General features: G+C 35.1%; 1 protein-coding gene across 1 annotated transcript in view; it reads left to right on the plus strand.

Annotated features, from left to right (window-relative positions):
- The first annotated feature begins 8102 nt into the window (after positions 1-8102).
- LOC106469484 (MOB kinase activator 2-like) overlaps positions 8103-20576 on the plus strand; it is a 63379-nt gene continuing 50905 nt past the window's right edge. Inside the window, exon 1 of the mRNA XM_013929986.2 lies at positions 8103-8565. Coding sequence (XP_013785440.1) covers positions 8543-8565 — 23 coding nt within the window. The 5' untranslated portion in view covers positions 8103-8542. The remainder of the gene's footprint in view (positions 8566-20576) is intronic.

Raw genomic sequence — 20576 nt, forward strand, 5'->3', positions numbered from 1 at the left:
CTAGCCTTCCATAATTTAGTAGTGTAAGACTAGAGGGAAGGCAGCTAGTCATCACCACCCACCGCCAACTCTTGGGCTACTCTTTTACCAACGAATAGTGGGATTGACCGTCACATTATAACGCCCCCACGGCTAAAAGGGAGAGTATGTTTGATGGGACGGAGATTCGAACGCGCGATCCTCAGATTGCGAGTCAAGCGCCCTAACCGCCTGGCCATGCCGGGCCACTCATAAAGTTAAGTATACAGTTTAACGTGTAAACTTTATGGTGCCTAGTATACAGGCGAAACAAGCAGACACGTTTAGAACAGAAATCATGAACACCTAAAAGCCTTTCAAACACTTATAATATATACAATATTTCTATACCTGATCTTTATTTAACTGAACATGATCAAATGTCATAATTACGTACACCGAAAATGCAAAGAAGGTTTTCTTAAACTCTGAAGCAAAAAACCAGCGTTAAATAAAAACTTTCGTGGTTTTTATAGATATACATATAGATAAGTGTTTTTGTTAGTTTACAGATGAAATTAAACTTCAGAGTTGTTAATATCTCCAGTTGGATTGATGATTGTTTGTATTTAGATTTTAAATTGTGATTTATTGAATAATCTGAATTTTAAATTTGCGTGTTATATTAAGCGAATATATAATGTAAGACGAAATCCGCGTTTGTATATTCGACGACAGTATCGAGATATTACATCCAACCAACTTGTATCATTTCGATACAAAAGGTTTAGAAAGATACCAGGTAAAGTTAATGGTGTTTTAAAAGCTCGTTCTCAAGATTACCTGACCCATATAATGTTTGTGGGTGACAAGAAAGTTTGTCTAAATGGCTTAACTTCGACTGTGAAAATTTATCGTTCATTGCAAGCGCTTACTGTATTTTCAATGCCTTACTACGTACTAAAAATCTATTCAACACTACTGAATTTTGAAAATAGTGTGAACAAATACTATTAATAATAATAGCGCATTGTTGTGTTGCTCAAACATGCTAATTTATAGATATTTTTAACTTCCAAATATTCCACACACAAAATAAAATCATAGTTCTTAACACAATATAGATATCGTAGTGTAACGAAAAACCAATTTATAAACATATGATGTTTAATGTAAAATCATACTTTGTCTTCGGGAGTTCAGCTTCCGATGTCGCTTATCTAGTACAGGTTGACACAGGACTTGAAGGCCAAAGTTCAAATTAGTAACATATTGACAAGTTTTGTTATTTTACAGCGTAAAATGAGTTTCTTTCCACCCAACGTTTTATTACAAACCATTTACAACATTAACTTTTCATAACACAAGTCTTATGAGGAATGTAACAAAATGCATATTAGGCACAGGCCCTATGGTAATAGTAATACTAATGTATTGTTACGACAGCGGAAGTCACGCTGGAGTTTCTAGAAAGATCATGACTGTTCCTGGCAACTCTAGTCTTTTCTAGGCGCCCTCTATTTTAGTATATAAGCCCGGCAAATAAAGCGGAGAAACAATAGCAGATTGAAGAGAGATATAGAGACAGATAATTGAGTCAAGTGAGCGGTAGTAACCGTAAGTAAAGTGCGTGAATCGTTGTAAATTATAGCGTGTGTTTAAGTTTAAGTTAAAGTGACTGTGAAAATTCTGTTTATTGCAAAGTTCTATTGAGAAAGAATAAACTAGTTTTATTTAAGAAAGGACTTGTATCGCTGAAGTTCTTCGGAAAGAATTTTTACGGGAAATTAACAAACGAACAGAAACATAACAGTATTATGTATACTTGATACAAAGTGTTTTCTACAAATAGCTGTCCATTTAGTTGGAGTCCAGTTATTTCCTTTAACTGCATTTGTCAACTATTCGCCTTTCTAGAGCTCACGAAAATTTGAAGAAATAAAGTTTTGAAAGTTTATTCGTAAATCTACGAAAAAAATAGCCAACAGCCCAACAATTTTCAGGCATAATAACACTGACAGTGGTATAAAATCAAGTAATAGCAAACAGAGACTCGTCAGGTAGTTGAGCCAATCAATGTGATCATCATCCGCTCGACCACTCGAAACTTCTTCACTTCCGGCTCACAATGAGCTGATCAGGCGCTTAGTGAGCGCCTTTCATTTATGATCATTGTTGGATTTTCAAGATGGCCAAGCGTTCACAATGAGCGATCGATAAAAATTTGTACTGTTTGGAAACTGAATAATGTGACTGTTTCTCCTTCTTCGAGAAAGTAAAATGTATATATGGCTATGCCTACGTTTTAAAGTGAATTTTTTTAGAAACAGGATCAAATAAAGAAATTAAGTTATTGATTAACACCATAATAAATAGTACTACAGAAATGGTGTTTGTGGCAAGAAGATTATTCTAAATGGCCTATAATTAATTATGGGATTGGCCAAGAGTGACATAGGTGGCGCACGCGTCCTGAGAATTTTATATTTAATAGAACGCTTTCAAAGTCAAGCCCTCATTTTGATAAGGCTAAGTTCTTTCTTTAACTGGTAAAATACTCTTCCAAAGTTAAATAATTAAAGTTAACTAGTTGTTTATAATTTTTACATTCTCCTTTTTGAAAAAAACCCTAAGGGTCTGAATAAATTATGTAATGTTAAAAAATATAATAAGCTTAATATTAATGTCTTATACGTTCACGGCATAAAAAATACAAGATACAGTTGTGTGAATTAAAAGACTAGATTTTGGTTGTATCTGTTTTACTAGTTAATGGCCCTCCAGTAGCACAGCAGTAAGTTGTTACGTATTACAATTTCTAATAGCCTAAAATTTAGTTAAATTTTAATTTAGATTTGGTAGTTAAATAAATGCCGATATATATCCAATTTATTATATTTTCCAACAAGATTGACACACGGTTTTTTTAATTCAAATATATTTTAACATGCAAACAATAAAACAATTTCGACAACAGTTATTACAAATAGTTATTACAGACAATGATTTGTATGCAAAAGCTTTACAAAATTACAAACAATATAAAGTCTTCTTTCTAGTCTGGAACTTCCTTGATGTCTTTTCGAGGGTTCACGATGAGCCAGTTAATTTCGAGTTGATGTAGGTATAATTTATATGGAGCTAGCTAGCTCTGTGGTCTTCACTGATCACACCGAATTTTTCCCACCGAATAAGCTAGGTAATGTTTTCGTAAAAGTACTAATATCCGATGTGAATGCACTAAGGTTAAATGGTTTGTAACGTTCGAAATTTATAAATGTTCCTGGTCAAATATCTGAAGTGTCCCGATTAATAAGCGTTATAAAAATCACAGTTATAGCTTTTGAAGTTTATAGCAAACCAATAACATATACTGTTTTTTGGCGCGTTGCGTTGGTTATATTTATAGGCTTGTGGAGAGTTTCTCGAAATTTCAGCTTACGTAACAATACTAAAGATACATTAGTGTTTTATGTACACACATATATTGTTGATTCTTACACTCGAGAATATTCTATAACTTTAGAGAATAGGCGGGAATTTTGCAACACATATTTAACAGTATGTTATGTACATTTCTAATATAAATTCAACGTAAACAAATATCGTTATTAAAACATATATATAATAGTAAATCCGTCACAAAGTCTGTAGGCTTATAATGCTAAAAACCGGGATTCGATACCCGTGTTGGGCAGATCATAGCTAGCCCATTGTGTAGCTCTGGATTTAACAACAAACAAAACAAACGATATAACAAACAAACTAGTTTATGTTTTCTGATTCAATTCTTAATTCTCTACTAACATACTTTAAGGTTTTGATAATTTAGGTGTTTTTTCATTTCTCCAATAATTTTAACACACTAACAGGATGTTTTTTTGTTCAAATTAGAATCATATCTAACATGAACAGTCTCGGGGTACTCTTATGACATTAGCACTGATAATCAGCTGTTGGAAATATGTTGCAACTCCTACTAATTATTGGTACACACACACACACACTACTTTTTTTTTGGTTGTTTGTAATTAGCATTTTAGGCTTAGTTTAGTTTCGTGTTTAAAAATGGCGTTCTTAGGGTCAATGTAGTGTACACGTTTACCTCTGAGCTAACATCCACTGGTGAATCTCTAATGGTTAAAGACGTAAGTTCAAAGAAACGTAAACCCATTGACCTTTCGAATTAGCCCGACCCTCGTTTTGCTAATGAAAGTGTATTTTTGGAGACAGAGGTAACTTTACAGGTGCATCAATTCGAGAAGTAGTTCTTTTACATTTTGATGACGTCCAACTAAGTAATTGTAACCAATTAGTTTTGGCAAAGACTTTCAAAAGAATTTTTCCAACTTTTGAAGTAATTGAAGTCTTCACACTTGCAATGGAGATATTGCCATAGAGATTTGGAGTAGAGTGTTTGCTGAAAAATGAATGAAAGTTCCCGCTGAAGGAGACTGGAAAATACGAGCAAATTACTCCATTTAACGAACAGAACTTTTCGGGGGGAGTTCCATATTTCCATAGAGATATATATGTATCGCAGGTATAACAATTTATAAAAGAATTAAACATCGACTATAACAACTCTCCAGGGCTTGTCATAATTAGGAAATAAACTTCTCATAGCCTGTAAATAATACAATCATTCAAAATAATTGGCACACACACATAAAACTTCCAGAGGGCGAATCTAAAGTTGGTTCCTCATAATTACTGTTACACGTAAATCTTTTCTGGGCGCCCTTTGACCCTAAAAGTACCCCCGATGATAATTTGTATGTTACTTAAAGTAGTCCTACGCTTTCATGATATCATGTGACCTTTGCTTTTGAACCCTAGACTTTAACAGAAGTACAATACGTAAAGGTTACTATTATCCTTTCATTAGTTATTGACAGTACAAAAGAACCAGACGATAGCCTCTGAGTAATCAGTTTCTGAGGGATCTTTCTGTTCCAGACAAATAAATCATTGTGTGCCTCTGGAATATTTGGGTTTAATGAATATGCGTTATTTAACCATGTATATTGTATTAACGTGGTTCTAAATGAGATATCACTAAGTGAGGAAGATGGAGTTTAATTTGATGCCAGAATATTTGATAACAAAACATTCTTATTGTTTTAATTGAAGTTGTAAGCCTGACGAAGACAAACGCAAGTACGTTAAAACATTTTGGTTATATATTTTATTTCAAGTTGTATACCTGACGAAGACCTATAGCGCAAGTACGTCAAAACAGTTTGAGGTATCTGAATTTTGTCATCTAAACTTGTAAAACAATAACTGTGTGCATTACTGCAACGTTTTTTGCTACATATAAAAGTAGCGTTATGTTGACTGTAACACTATATGGTCCGTTCTTATTATTATGCAGTTGATAGATATAATGGTATTGTGTGTGCTATTCTTAAAACCTTTCTATTTTGTAATCTCAAAATTTTAGCACATTTTGACACTTTGGTTGTCCTCGCGTTTTTGATCGCTTTAAACTGGTAAATTAAATATTATACTTTTCTAGCTATTACCAGTATTAGGCTGTCTATGTGTTTTCATTCATTTTTCATTATGACCAGTAGCTGACCTTCTTAAGTTGTTGGCCTGACATTTACCTGGAGATTCAAGGTAGTCGTTTCGTAGTACCTATTGATCTGATTGGTGGAGCTAGACAGAGCGTATAATTTGAAGTATTAAATGATAAAAACCCTATAACCCGAGCGCTTTCAAAAGGTGGACCTTTCTTCTTCAGGGGCAAACTGGGAATTATTTGCTCCTGAAAAAGAAAGGTCCACCTTTCGAAAGCGCTCAGGTTATAGAGTTTTTTTTACAGTGTGACATTTACAGGTCCTAATGATATATCTCGGACCTTCATATCTGCTTGTCATATTAGGACGATCAACTCATGTAAGTGTAACAGAACTGTGTGACATTTAAAGGTCATAATTACACAACATGGATATCCAAACCTGCTTGTCATGTTAGGGCGAGAAACTAAGTCAGTGTAACAGAACTGTGTGACATTTAAAGGTCATAATTACACAACATGGATATCCAAACCTGCTTGTCATGTTAGGGCGAGAAACTGAAGTCAGTGTAACAGAACTGTGTGACATTTAAAGGTCATAATTATACAACATGGATATCCAAACCTGCTTGTTATGTTAGGACGAGAAACTAGAGTCAGTGTAACAGAACTGTATGAAATATACAGGCCTTGATTACACAACATGGATATCCAAACCTGCTTGTCATGTTAGGGCGATCAACTGATGTCAGTGAAACAGAACTGTGTGACATTTACAGACCCTAATTATACAACATGGACCTCAATATCTGTTTGTCATATCAGGACGATCAACTGATGTCAGTGAAACAGAACTGTGTGACATTTACAGGCCCTAATTATACAACATGGACCTCAATATCTGTTTGTCATATCAGGACGATCAACTGATGTCAGTGAAACAGAACTGTCTGACATTTACAGGCCCTAATTACACTGATGATACTGGACTTGTAGCGAGTTGTGTACGATATCGCCTCAGTAAAAGATAGAAAAAATAAACTTCCGTAATCGTTAACTATGAACTTGTAAAGTAGTAATGTTTTTAATGTTGCTATAAAATCTTCCCGGGCCTTATCAAATAAATAAACTTGATATGATTTGTCGTCCTGTTGTTTTGTTTCATAATGAAAAGTGAGATTGAAAAATTGCTTAGGGCATCAAAACACCTAGCGTGTCAAGTTTATAGTGTAGTGTTTTCGAACAATCATTTGTTACATGTAACTACTCTTTTCGTGTTTTAATACGTAAGCAAAAGATTCAAGCCTCTGTAAGCAAAATGAGAAAAAAAATAAAACTTTAAACAGCGCCAATCACACCCGTAATATAATAGGACCTGTTTAACCCATTAAGTACTTTTCGTGGAATTTGCAATAGCTTTAAACTTCGTCTCCTTGCTAGACAAGTCTTGATATATTAGCCTGACATTGTTAAATTACTGTTGTTATGTTAAGTCTTGTGATTGCGTCTCAAAGATTTAAGCCAAACGAGCCTCAGAAATTATGTCTAATAAAATAAATTTTGCGTAGAATAACTTAAAACAGTACTGCAGAGAAATACAGTGATAATGATAAAGTTCCGTCAGATGTTCGCGTTTTCCTTGTTTGTGTTATTGTCAGCTCACCAGCTTCCACCATTATGATAAATGTGTAATTAAACTACTGTTTCATTCTGCATTTATAATCTACTTTTTCCAAAGTTATCACTGTTCTTTAGATTTTATTAATGTTTCATGAAAAGTACTTTGATGAAGCCGATTACGTGCGAGTGCAGTGAAGTACGTAGCAAATATGACTAAAGAAAAAGGGGGCGGGAAAAGCTCCGCGCTGGACATTCAGTTTCTGCGTCTTTTCGTTAAAGACAAGATTAAAAAGAAAAAAAAAATGTTTGAAACGCCCACGAAGGAAAGTGCCTCTTGGCGCAATGGCAGTGGGGATTTTTTGAAACGCTCACGACGAAAGTGCCTCTTGGCGCAATAGCAGTGAGGATTTTGTTATTACAGTAGTTATTCGGAGTGATTTCCCGATGCATAGAAAATACGTTTTATCACAGGGTTATTTGGTGTTGAAAGAATATATCAAAAGGAAAATTTAAGCTGCAAAAATGTTCCCCAAAGGAGAATAAATACTATATCACAGTTGCGTCATTATTTTGTTAAGCATAACACCCGAGTGTAATTTAGAGATTGATACTAATACCACCCAAACCCCGCTTTTTTCTCAAGTAAGAATAAATTATATAAAAATATAATATTTCGAAAGTGTTGCTTGATTAAATGGGACATATCTCATAATCAACCGCGTCTTTCAATAATATATACTTAATTCTTGCGCACGTGGTAAACGTTTTTGGATAAGAATCGTATATTTATGGACGAAAATGATATTACCATGTATTTATATCTTACTGGATCGTGATGCCAAAACGGTATCGTTGTTTCACGATAAACTCAAATCAGATTTAGTATTGTGTCGATGGTAATCACCAACTTCCCTTTGTGACTATTATTCTTAGACTCGTCCAAACAGCCTTGTTTCACAGTTGGCACGTTCGCAGCACCTGATCGCTCACTTGCTCGTTGTGCAACCACGTAGCTGTTTGTACTTTGGTTGTTATGTGTAAATGACGTCGTAGGTTGGTAAAACTTTCCTTTTATACAAGAAGCGTGGTGTGACTCGACGTTTTTCACGAAGTATGGTGTAGTATTCAACATTTTTGTCGACGCTTCTGAATACTCATTTTCTGCACGTCATACAAGCTTAAGTTAATTATAGACTTAACTGTTCTGATATTGAATGTGACCACACTGAACCAAATCACTCGGTTGAGAAAACTATCAGCAATACCTTAAACATCTGAAGATAGAAAAAAACTTAAAAAGTAAATTACTGACAGTATATACTAGATATATATTATTGTAATACAAGACGTCTGTAGCTATCGCTGATCCACCGTCATCCCAGGACCAGACAGTTCTTCGGTAATGATGAACTAACTTCATGAACCACTTAAATCAACGGAATGTTTGTTCTAAATTTTGTGTGGTAAGTATTGCATAATGTTTATGTGTGGAGGGGGGATATGCCCCTTTTTTCTTGTTTGGTGGTTAGAGGGTAAAAATGGCCGCACGTTAGTGGTTACAAAACTTCTATGAGTATTTTTCATGTTTATATAATACGTATTTGTGTTCGAACATTACTAACAAATCCCGTATTGTAGTGTTGCCAAGTGGGCTTCTGTAACAAAGTTTGATGTTGCTAGGCGGAGGCGAATTTAGGTTAGATGGGACCTGGAGCAGTAGCATAGCATTTGCCCCCCCCCCAATACGCACAATTGTATACAATGCATACAAATTTCAAAATTTATTGTTGTTGGGGTCCTTCAAGTTAAGTACGCTTTTGTAATTAAGTTTGGTGTTGCTAAGTTACTAAGACTGGTGTAATCAAGTTTGATTTCATGACCGTTTTCAGCAACAGTTTGCCTTGATGCAGAATTTTCTTGTATATTGGTCTCTTGTCCTCTTTGTTTTCAAAGAAAAAAAAGTAATTTAGTAGGATATCCTGTTATGATTATTGAAAGTCTCTCGCCCAAATAAAAAATGTTTTATAGTCTGTACTATTCAAATCGCCAGAAGTTAGCTTATATATAATTATTATAGTTATATGAAAAAATGTTCCTAGGTGCAGAAAAAAAAAACGAATTTGCTCGAAAGTAATTTCAAATTATAATTCCTAAATGCTTCATAAGTCTGAAGGCTTATAACGCTGAAAACCGGGTTTCGATACTTGTGGTGGGCACAGCACAGAAAGCCCATTGTGTAGCTTTGTGCTTAAACAATAAAAACAAAGCTTTATTAGAATAAGAAGCCTATTTGGTTGTACCAAGAGTTTACATGTCACCGAAATACTGATAACTTACGATAGCCACGTGATCGCTTGCACTTTGCCACGAGCACCTGATCACTCATCTTGCCCGTAACAACAATCAACTGGTTAGCAAGCAGGGCCTCTTATGTTACTTTAGTCATCTAACTTTCAAGCAGTCTACTTGGTTTCTCGGTACTAGTAGACGAAACATTTTGTGATATGACGTTCATCTCTCGTGAAACTTTTGACTCGTGTGTGATTATAATCACGGGGGTTCAATGCACTGTGCTTTCTAAAATAAAATAAAAAAAGCTACAAATATAACTCATAAATAGACGTAAAAACCCACAACAGTAGCTCAAAACTTGTTGAGCGTTGAATATTCTGATGTTTTTACAACCAGTTTTACTGTTATTGCGTCTAAATGACAATAAAGCGTTATAATTATATTTTACAAAAAATTATTAGCCCGGCATAGCCAGGTGGTTTGGGAGCTCGACTCGCAAGCTGCGGGTCGCGGGTTCGAATCCCCGTCCCACCAAACATGCTTGCCGTGTGGGCGTTATAATGTGACGGTCAATCCCACTATTCGTTGGCAAAAGAGTAGCCCAAGAGTTGGCGGTGGGTGGTGATGACTAGCTGCCTTCCCTCTAGTCTGACACTGCTAAGTTAGGGACGGCTAGCGCAGATAGCCCTCGTGTAGCTTTGCGCGAAATTCAAAACAAACAAACAAAAATTTCTTTTTTAGGTAGGTAGTACACACATGTACTGAATGTTTTGTCACTGTAACCATTTTGTGGAAATATAATGTTAAATTCAGTTCTAATCTCATTGTACGTTTTGTGAGCTGTCCATTTTCAAATGAAAGTGTAATATTTTAACTAATGAGGAGTTTACGTCTTCTATTATTTTATTTTTATCACTAAAATGAAGCTTTTTTTCAGTAAGTATTTAAGATTACGTAGTGCTTACATACAAACTTCTTTACTTTTAAATCTCTGTGTCATGGCGATTCACTTTTTTTTTTTTTGAGATACAAAGTAATTCCTCAAGTATTGGTCTGCACTTATGTTTGTGTTCACATCGTACTAATTTGAAAAACAAAATTTTGCCCACATTCGGCTGTGGGCTGCCCTGTAAAGTCATCCTCTCTTCAGTTAGCGTGCCGTGAGCTGGTATTTTTGTTTTGGTTAGGCCGCTAGGTGAAGTTGTAACGTATTGTTTCTAAGCCGCTAGGTGAAGTAACGTTTTTGTGATCGATTATATTACACATTGCTGCGTGTAGTGAAATGTGATGATGTACTTGGTCGCGTGTTCAACTCTCATTCGTATTTAGTGCCGTTAGCAATAATATTTCCAAGAAAAATGAGTATTGTTAGTATGAAACTTTTTTGTTAGAATCGCCACTGGTTACAATGTAGTTTCACCACTTTCACCTTAAAAACGTGTTTTCCCCCTTATTTCTCTTGCTATGCTTAAAGTTAAACGAACGAATCTTTTGTTTGTTTGAATGGGTTTTAACATACCCCGTGTGCGCTCGTGTAAAGTATCTTCCATAATTTTATATATATTTAATACTATATACATTAGCCATTTAAGATAGCCCTTTCTGACAGTTACCAAAGCTATTCGTAGCCGTTGCATAATACATAACTGTAAGATGTGAACTATTTATGTGGGGGGGGGGGGGATGTAGCCAAAGTTTTGCCGTCAAAGTTCATTGTCGTAGATGCTAAAGTTAAATAATTAAACGATTCAAAATGGTGAGATTAGGAAACACATCTTTAAATGTGTTGCATAAACGTCACTCAAGGTTTGTGTGTTTGCCGCAATCAGGTTTGCGCGACATGTCGGTTATTTTGATGGTATAAACACATGACAGGTTTATTACTATCTTACCTGTATGGAGAATTACCTAGATAGTGCTGTTGCCCCAAAACAAATCTTTAAAAACTTGTAGATTTACATGTAATTTAAGAAACTTGTAAAAACTGTTTTGTTTTGGAGGGAAAAAATCACAATTGCTTTTAGTTTTTGTGTGTATCCATTTATTACATAAAATGATGAAACCCCTATATCCCGACCGTTTTCGAAAGGTGGACCTTGCTTCTTCAGTTTTCGAATGGCCAGCTGGTTAGGGCGCTTGACTTGCAATCTGAGGGTCGCGGGTTCGAATCCCCGTCACACCAAACATGCTCGCCCCTTTCAGCCGTAGGGGCGTTATAATGTGGCGGTCAATCCCACTATTCGTTGGTAAAAGAGTATCCCAAGAGTTGGCGGTGGGTGGGGATGACCAGCTGCTTTCCCTCTAGTCTGACACTGCTAAATTAGGGACGGCTAGCGCAGTTAGCCCTCGGTAAGAGTTCCATATGGCATCCCCATTCAATTTAAAAAAATAAATCATCAAAGAAATATTTATGTATTAATAAATCATATTAATAGTCTGATCTGATAATTTTGATACATTATTATACCACTTACTTCATTAATTAGATGTACAATCTTCTTGGGGATAAACTTTACAAATGTCTTCTATAAAGGCATCAGAAAGGCTACTTTTATCAGAATATAATGTTCTCCACATGTATTCACACAAATGCTTGTCAAAGCCATGCCCCAATTATTCTAATACGCCCCTTAAAATAAACCCTTTTCAGAATCTTTTTTATCCAGGCAATTCTACAATTTTTGGATGGGGGTGTCATATGGAACTCTTTTCTAGCCCTCCTGTAGCTTTGCGCGAAATTCAAAACAAACAAACAGTTTTCGAAGGCGCTCGGACTATGGAGTTTTTATCATTTTGTATCAAGACTTATGGAACCTACATATTTTTCTGACATCATTCATTACCAGTTTGTTAGTTCTAATCTACGCAGTTAACTTAATTTTGATGACACGGTGTATTTAATAACTGGTAAAAAACAAACCATGTTTTAACGATATAGTTTTATTCGTATTTATTTCTGAATTGCAGGTTGTTCTTCTGTATCTTTACGTTGTTATTGACATCTTATTTTATCGAGTTTTTTGTGTTAAGTATTTCTTTAACTGATCTTGTAAACGTTAAATATATGATAATGTTACCTATTCTAGTCTATAAACTTGGGTAATTTTATTATATATTGGGAATCGTCATATTGTTGCCCCAAAACAAAGGAAACCTATAGAATTACATCTGTGAAAGACTGTTTTGTAAAACCATATAGTTAGTTACCTTCGCTGTTGAAGCGAGTGATGTTATGTGTAGTTAAGTTGTGTAATAATACTATTTGTAGTATACTAATATACCACAGTTTTAATAGTAAATGCTGTCTTGGTAAAATGAGAATTGACTGTCAAATACGCTTGGTATCTCATCAGCTTTGCTTCTATTTCATGAATAAGAAGTGAACTCCCACTGCCACTGTTATAGATACATAACTCCCCCACTGCCATGGTTATGTTTAAATACACAAAAGAAAAAGAGCAGCTTTACTTATCTTAACCTTGAAAGTGGTCAACTTAGAGTACTTTACCTTTCTTCGTAGTGATACAAAATTTCAAGCTAAGTAATCAGCCATCGTATTCCTCCTCAGAAGACGGGCTTACAAGTTTGTAGTTAACAAAATACTTTCTACTTTTAAGTAGTATATCTCTGATATGAAAAACGAAATTTTATTCTTACCATACAGTTAGAAATACATTTAATTTAAACATGTGGATAAACTCTGCCTATTAATAAAGCTAATTTATTTTTAACGTTACAGTTGTTATAAATATGGTAATACTAGAGGTATTATTACTGTTGCTTTTGGCTTCCGTGGTACTCCAGACTCTCTGGGTGGTCGGCATATTATTCAGCATTTCATTGGTAGTAAATCAATCGTAGCCCAATTAAATTCGTTTACGTGAAAAAATATAAGAAGTAATAGGGTTTATTTCGTTATACAAATTAAAATAATTGCTTACTTAATTTACCTTATGTGCATTAGGAAAAACTACTACAGTGAACACAAAGTCCTAGAAAAGTTTGTTTACGGTATGCACATATTTTAAAAATCATAAACACGAGTATCCGAGAAAGTTAAACTGTTTGTTCATTTTCAACAGATATGTTTGGATGTTTACTATTAAAATATTGTTAGAACTTTTCAGTATGGCTCTGTGACTAAAGAACAATAAATGTGATAATTTCTTTAATAAAGTGTCTTTATTTCTATAGAACATTCTTTTAACCAATGTACTTCTTAAAAACTAAAAAAAAAAAAAACATAGCAGGTGCAAGCTTTGTACTAACATCATCAGTCTGATCACAGATTGTTTCATTAAGTATTAAGGAAACATCAACTGCAAAAAACGTCAACTTAGAAAACACGCGCATAGAAAATCCACCTACTGTATCAGTATAGCGGAATGTAAATATAAAGTGGCTAAACTCCACGTCAAAGCTGGCTATATACATATTTTGAACTGACGTAGAAAACTCAAAACTATATGCAACAGTGAACTCATTACTAGTATAATCATAAAGAAAATTTTAAAAAATATATATATTTGATTTTAGGTTATAATAATTGAAATTATTTTTATTACAATAATGTTCGTTCTGTGAATTTTAAATAAGCCACACATTATTGCAGCGTGAGAACCAAATGTTCGAATTTCGCTGTTCACGTGATCGTTTATAGGTTTGTTGTTGGTAAACTGCAGCGTAATACTGTTGTATCGTTTTACTTCTAGACGTTAGATCTTTTATCAACTTGAGGAATTTTGTACCATCTTTTGATGTTTCTTTTACCTGTATTTGTTATAACTAAATCAGTGCGGTATTTTCCAAGTTTAACAGGAACTTGTCTTCTTGGAATATGTTGTATTATTTCTTTCTTCAAGTTGTTACTGTAAATAGAACGTAAAGGTAAACTACAAGCACACGTTCTCACTTCAAAATCTGATACTATATTCGGTTTCAGTGCCCCTGAACACACACTTTAATACGTAGAGAACTGGTAATCTTTACAGAACATCAAAATCTGATATCAAATTCGGTTTCAGTGTTCCTGAACACACACTATAATTCGTAGAGAATTGTCAGTCTTTACAAAACTTCAAAATCTGATGCCAAATTCGGTTTCAGTGCCCCTGAACACACACTTTAATACGTAGAGAACTGGTAATCTTTACAGAACATCAAAATCTGATATCAAATTCGGTTTCAGTGCCCCTGAACACACACTTTAATTCGTAGAGAATTGTCAGTCTTTACAAAACTTCAAAATCTGATATCAAATTCGGTTTCAGTGTTCCTGAACACACACTTTAATTCGTAGAGAATTGTCAGTCTTTACAAAACTTCAAAATCTGATGCCAAATTCGGTTTCAGTGTTCCTGAACACACACTCTTTGCCCCCACCATGTCTGGTTGACCTCCCGGGCGCGTTTTAATGCCTCTTGGTTAAGCTACACCATATAGATAAAGGATATCCCGAGTCCGCCTGCCAAGATTGATCTAGCTAGCTAACTCCGAAAGTGTGGGAGGACTTCGATTACAAACAAATTCACAAACAAACATTAAAAAAATACTATTAACATTAGTTTAACAGAAAGTATACTTGAATTTCTGCTTTAACAAATACAAATTTATAAAGACTGAATAATTGTTGAAAATATTTTTTTAATTAAAACATTTAAAGACCCAGTGTCTTACTTTTTTCTACTGAAATATGATTTAGTTTGAAAAACAAACTTAGATATTAAATAAATATAGTCTTAAAATGTGTTCTACTAGTTTAATGGGAAAATAGATATCATTTATCAAGAGCCATTTCTTAAGATAAAAACATGTGGTTCACGACATATTTAAATAGACAGTGTCCTTCAGTAGGGCCCAGGTAAAACCACACCCACACTAGAGAAACAAAGGCTTGATGACTAATTACACATAAACATACGTTTTTACATTAACATGCGTAGCTTCATAAGGTCAGTATTACAGCACAGTTATGAACAGAAGGATACCTAATCACATATGGATACTTCACCACGAAGCCAGAGCTAGTATTACTATTTAAAAAAAAGCTACTCTAATCAGTTTGGAATTAGGCGTGGCCGAACGATTAGCTGCCCGTACTGTAACTTCGAGGGTTGAACACTCATGTTTCATTGGTGCAAACATGCGCTCTAGACATTGTGGCTGTGGAAGCAACGCTTTAAGACTGACGGTCAAATTCCACTATTTAGTCAGACAAGAATTGGCTTTGGGTGTTGTTAACTAGCTGTCTTTCCTCTATAATCTATCAGGTCAAATTGGGTACGGCTAGCACAGATAGCCTCAAGTAGCTTTGCGCGAAACTCAACAAACAAAAAAACCTCCCTTCCCTGTAGTCTATCAAGTTAAAATTAGTGACGACTGTACGTAAATAGTCCTTTGTGTAGCGTTGGGTGAGATTTCTAAGACAAACATATTAATATGAAAACTTAAATGTAATGCTAATTAAAATACACAAATATACTGAAGTTGTTCATTCTTATTTGATGGTTCAAACCTTCAGTGTAGTTTTGAAGATTCAAACCTTCAGTGTAGTTTTGAAGATTCAAACCTTCAGTGTAGTTTTGAAGATTCAAACCTTCAGTGTAGTTTTGAAGATTCAAACCTTCAGTGTAGTTTTGAAGATTCAAACCTTCAGTGTAGTTTTGAAGATTCAAACCTTCAGTGTAGTTTTGAAGATTCAAACCTTCAGTGTAGTTTTGAAGATTCAAACCTTCAGTATAGTTTTGAAGATTCAAACCTTCAGTATAGTTTCATGCGAAAGCTAAAACATATACTTACATGCACAAGTATAAAACAAAATTATATTTTTAATTCATTCAATTATTTTCCGACGTGTGTGTTTATATAAAACTACATGACAGCAAAGTGATTTATTTTAGTCACTCACTTCATTTCCTTACTTATCAGTAATATATGTTGGTAAATCCTAATTCTGAAACAAAATCATGTGAAGTTAGAAGTATTATTACTATCAACACTACAGAATCTCAGACTTCAACTCTTTCACTGACAATTGCTTATATATTTGACACACTGCACAACCTTTGTTTTAACTTTGAAGAGTGTAATATTACTCACATGTGATGTTTTATTTATTTTTAATGTTTTCTAGACTATCAGGGGAAATGGACAAGATTTCCCACAGGCTGTTTCTTAGCAATTATAGGGATAAAAAACGTGGGGTTTAGTGCGTAGTTAGATGGTGTGCTTCAGTCGGTTCCAGGTAAAGCCACACCCACACTAAATAACCAACGGCTACATTTGAACGTAAAACTTTATATGAACCTTGGATTGAATCAACAGAATCCGCCAAAATTAGTTTTTCCAAAAAAGTGTAAACTTTAAGTAAAATTTTATTTTTATTCTTAATGTATTTTCAAAACTACATTATTTACCCGAAGATGAAATTCTTAGCATATTTAATTTGGTATACAAGTTGAGGCATGACAGTCTTAATATATCTTAAATAAGTTTAATTTTAATTTAGATTTTTATTACTCAACTATGGAGGTAGGATGCTAGACGGTTTTAGATTTTATAATTTATTTTAGTGTGTAATTGTTTGCAGTGTAGTGTAATAATTCACATTGTTTGTTTGTGAATTTGTTTGTAATCGAAGTCCTCCCACACTTTCGGAGTTAGCTAGCTAGATCATTCTTGGCAGGCGGACTCGGGATATCCTTTATCTATATGGTGTAGCTTAACCAAGAGGCATTAAAACGCGCCCGGGAGGTCAACCAGACATGGTGGGGGCAAAGAGTGTGTGTTCAGGAACACTGAAACCGAATTTGGCATCAGATTTTGAAGTTTTGTAAAGACTGACAATTCTCTACGAATTAAAGTGTGTGTTCAGGAACACTGAAACCGAATTTGATATCAGATTTTGATGTTCTGTAAAGATTACCAGTTCTCTACATATTAAAGTGTGTGTTCAGGGGCACTGAAACCGAATGTAGTATCAGATTTTGAAGTGAGAACGTGTGCTTGTAGTTTACCTTTACGTTCTATTTACAGTAACAACTTGAAGAAATAAATAATACAACATATTCCAAGAAGACAAGTTCCTGTTAAACTTGGAAAATACTGCACTGATTTAGTTATAACAAATACAGGTAAAAGAAACATCAAAAGATGGTACAAAATTCCTCAAGTTGATAAAAGATCTAACGTCTAGAAGTAAAACGATACAACAGTATTACGCTGCAGTTTACCAACAACAAAACTATAAACGATCACGTTTTGACCCCGGCAGTAAAATAGTAAGTGGTAATATGGTACAAATCTTCCGTAAAAAAAAAAGAAAAAAGACACATTTATAAGTTATGCCCGAGCAAAAATGTTTCCGATAGGTTGTATAGATGAACTTGCGAATAATAAACCGTGGAAGGCCGTCACCATTTGCGTGGCTTTGTTGAACTTTAAGGACCTGTTGGTGATGAACCTAAGGCCTCGATTAGGTAAGGACAACCTTATTGACCTTAAAGTGTATAGTGCTGTGGTATTTTCCAGCTTGGAGATTCCTTCAGAGTCGTCAGTCGTGGTACAGAATTATCAAGTATGTGTCTGTTAACCTCTCCATCTCTCAGTTATTCGAGCCCCATCACAGAAGGTGTATGAAAATATTTATTAACAAATAACAAAAACACAATCACAAATGGTAAACAAGAGCAAGTGTGTGTGTGTTTGACTGGCGAGAAAAAAGGGAGTGAAACCTCAGTGAGCTGTCTCTCTCATCAGTCCAGGGTGTGTTCCGTACCTAAGTTAAACTAAAACCATGTAATATTTAAGTTAAGCTAAAATGAGAAAACGTATCGCACCACTAACTGAAATATAATAACTACTAAAACTAATGAAAAGTTAAATGCGAAAATTATCTCAGTTCTATTACATACCACATACATAGTTATAGTATCAGTCTAAGTCTTAAACTTCAGCAAAATCTCTGAAACATTTGCTAAGCAAATTGGACCCCCCCCCTTTTAGTACCAAACATACAATAACAACTCAACTCATAGTTTGCACACTAAACACTATTATGCATATAGCCTCCATATTCGAATACTGGATCAGGCGAAACCAAAGACCATGGCTTCATTTAATTCGCTGACAGGAAAGACAGCTTTCTATTTCTGAACTTCACGTACTATCTTCCCTGCAAGAAACTCTGTTAATTCCCAGTTAGTGGAGGAGGTCCCACCCAAGACAAAGCTAGTAAGAAGCAAAGTTAAGATGCTTTTGCTTGAACAACTTTCCACGAACAGTCTGAACTCGAATAAAATACATACATTAAAGAGATATTGCATTCTAACTAAGGAAGTAGAAAATATAAGTTACCGTCCTGTCCCTGCAAGAAACTTGGTTCATTGCCAATTACCCCAGGAATTCCCAACCTGGGGCTGCAGGAAATTGTCAGGGGGGCCTTGGCAAACACACAAAACAAACATAATACTGTTAAGGTACTCGGTATCCATGTATTCATTTGTTGGTGGAGGAAGGGTGGCTCAACCAGAATCCAGTATGTTCTGAGGTTGTGCCTTGTGCTGAGAAAGTTTGGGAACCAATGAATTTAACGGACGAGGAGACCCGGGACAAATCCCCCAAAAAGCAAGTTAAGGTGCGTTTACTTAAAGGACCTTCCACGTCCAAACTGAACTGAAAGAAAAAGGAAATTTTGAAAACAAAATTACATGTTAATTGAGGGAGTAGATCACCCCCCACCCCCCCAAAAAAAAACGCTGTGCTAAACGAAGATCAGTTTCCCATAGGAATACATTTAATAAGAGGGGACGCGTTTGTGGACGAAAATTTTCTGGACATAGAAACTTGTAAACGTGTTTTACGGTATTAAGTAGATACTCAAACATTATAAAAGTATATAAAACGTTAAATAAACCTGAAAATAAAAGCAAACCAGTATATAGATCATAAAGTGATGTATTCTAGGCCTACTTGTATAACCTATGCAATGATTTTGTTTGTTTTTGAATTTCGCGCAAAGCTACACGAGAGCTATCTGCGCTAGCCGTCCCTAATTTAGTTGTGAAAGACTAGAGGTAGGCAGCTAGTCACCACCACCCATCGCCAACTCTTGGGCTACCCTTTTGCCAACGAATAGTGGGATTAACCGTCACATTATAACGCCCCCACGGCTGAAAGGGCGAGCGTGTTTGGCAGATTGCGAGTAGAGCGCCCTAACCACCTGGCCATGCCCCTTTTCAATGATTCATGCATTTTTGATGTTTCAAACTTTACACTAATTGCTTTATTTCACAGCAGTTTGTCATTTTGAGGAACGATATCGTACACTGTTATCATATCACATTAGATAAAATTAATTAAATTTGAAATATGGAATTGACGATGCGTAATGGCTGCCTAATAGATTAAAATTTACTTTGTATACTAATCACAGTTACTTCACAATAGCTGTTATTTACACTGAATACTGCTCTAGATATTCGATGTATAAATACCGGTATTCTGTCATGCAATTCACTTTGAAATAAGCACAATTAATACTGGTATTTTCACAGAACGATGCTACCAAGAGATAAACCGAGTGGTGCATCTCACGCATGCGTAGCAACGTTGGAGAGTCCTATTTTCTATTTTAAAACCGCACTAAATGGAGAATTGCTATCGCGACTTGCCGAACTAATCGAAAAAGTTCTCTAAAACGAAAACGCGCTAATAGAAAGCGCGCTAAACTGGGGATGTAGGTGCTGTCTTGTACCACAGTATTCTGGCGAGGAAAAGATCGACATAATTTTGAGAGGAACCAACTGCGCTGGGTAATGGTGCCTTAATTAAGAGAAGAAGCTTTGGTTAGTATAATAAAGAAATCTTAGTTTTTGTGGTTGGTGATGTAATTATTGTGCCACGGGTTTTGGCGGAAGTTTTATTTTCCTTGTATGCGTTTGAGGGTGCGAAGCACGTTCTCTCTAACATCAGGTCACACGCATAACGTTTTTTTATGGTTTGTTTGAGGAAACGTGAATAAAGAATGAAACAACCCATTAAAAATACCATTAGGAAGTTATTTGAACCGTTAATAGAATGACCTTGGTAAAATATTTAAATAATCAGCCGTTGCAATGAGTTTAAAGTTCAGGGTTATATATTGTGGTCAAGATAAAGGACGTGTGAAACGTGGTTATTACAG

The sequence above is a fragment of the Limulus polyphemus genome, unplaced genomic scaffold, assembly GCF_000517525.1.
Source record: "Limulus polyphemus unplaced genomic scaffold, Limulus_polyphemus-2.1.2 Scaffold97, whole genome shotgun sequence".
Taxonomy (NCBI): Eukaryota; Metazoa; Arthropoda; class Merostomata; order Xiphosura; family Limulidae; genus Limulus; species Limulus polyphemus.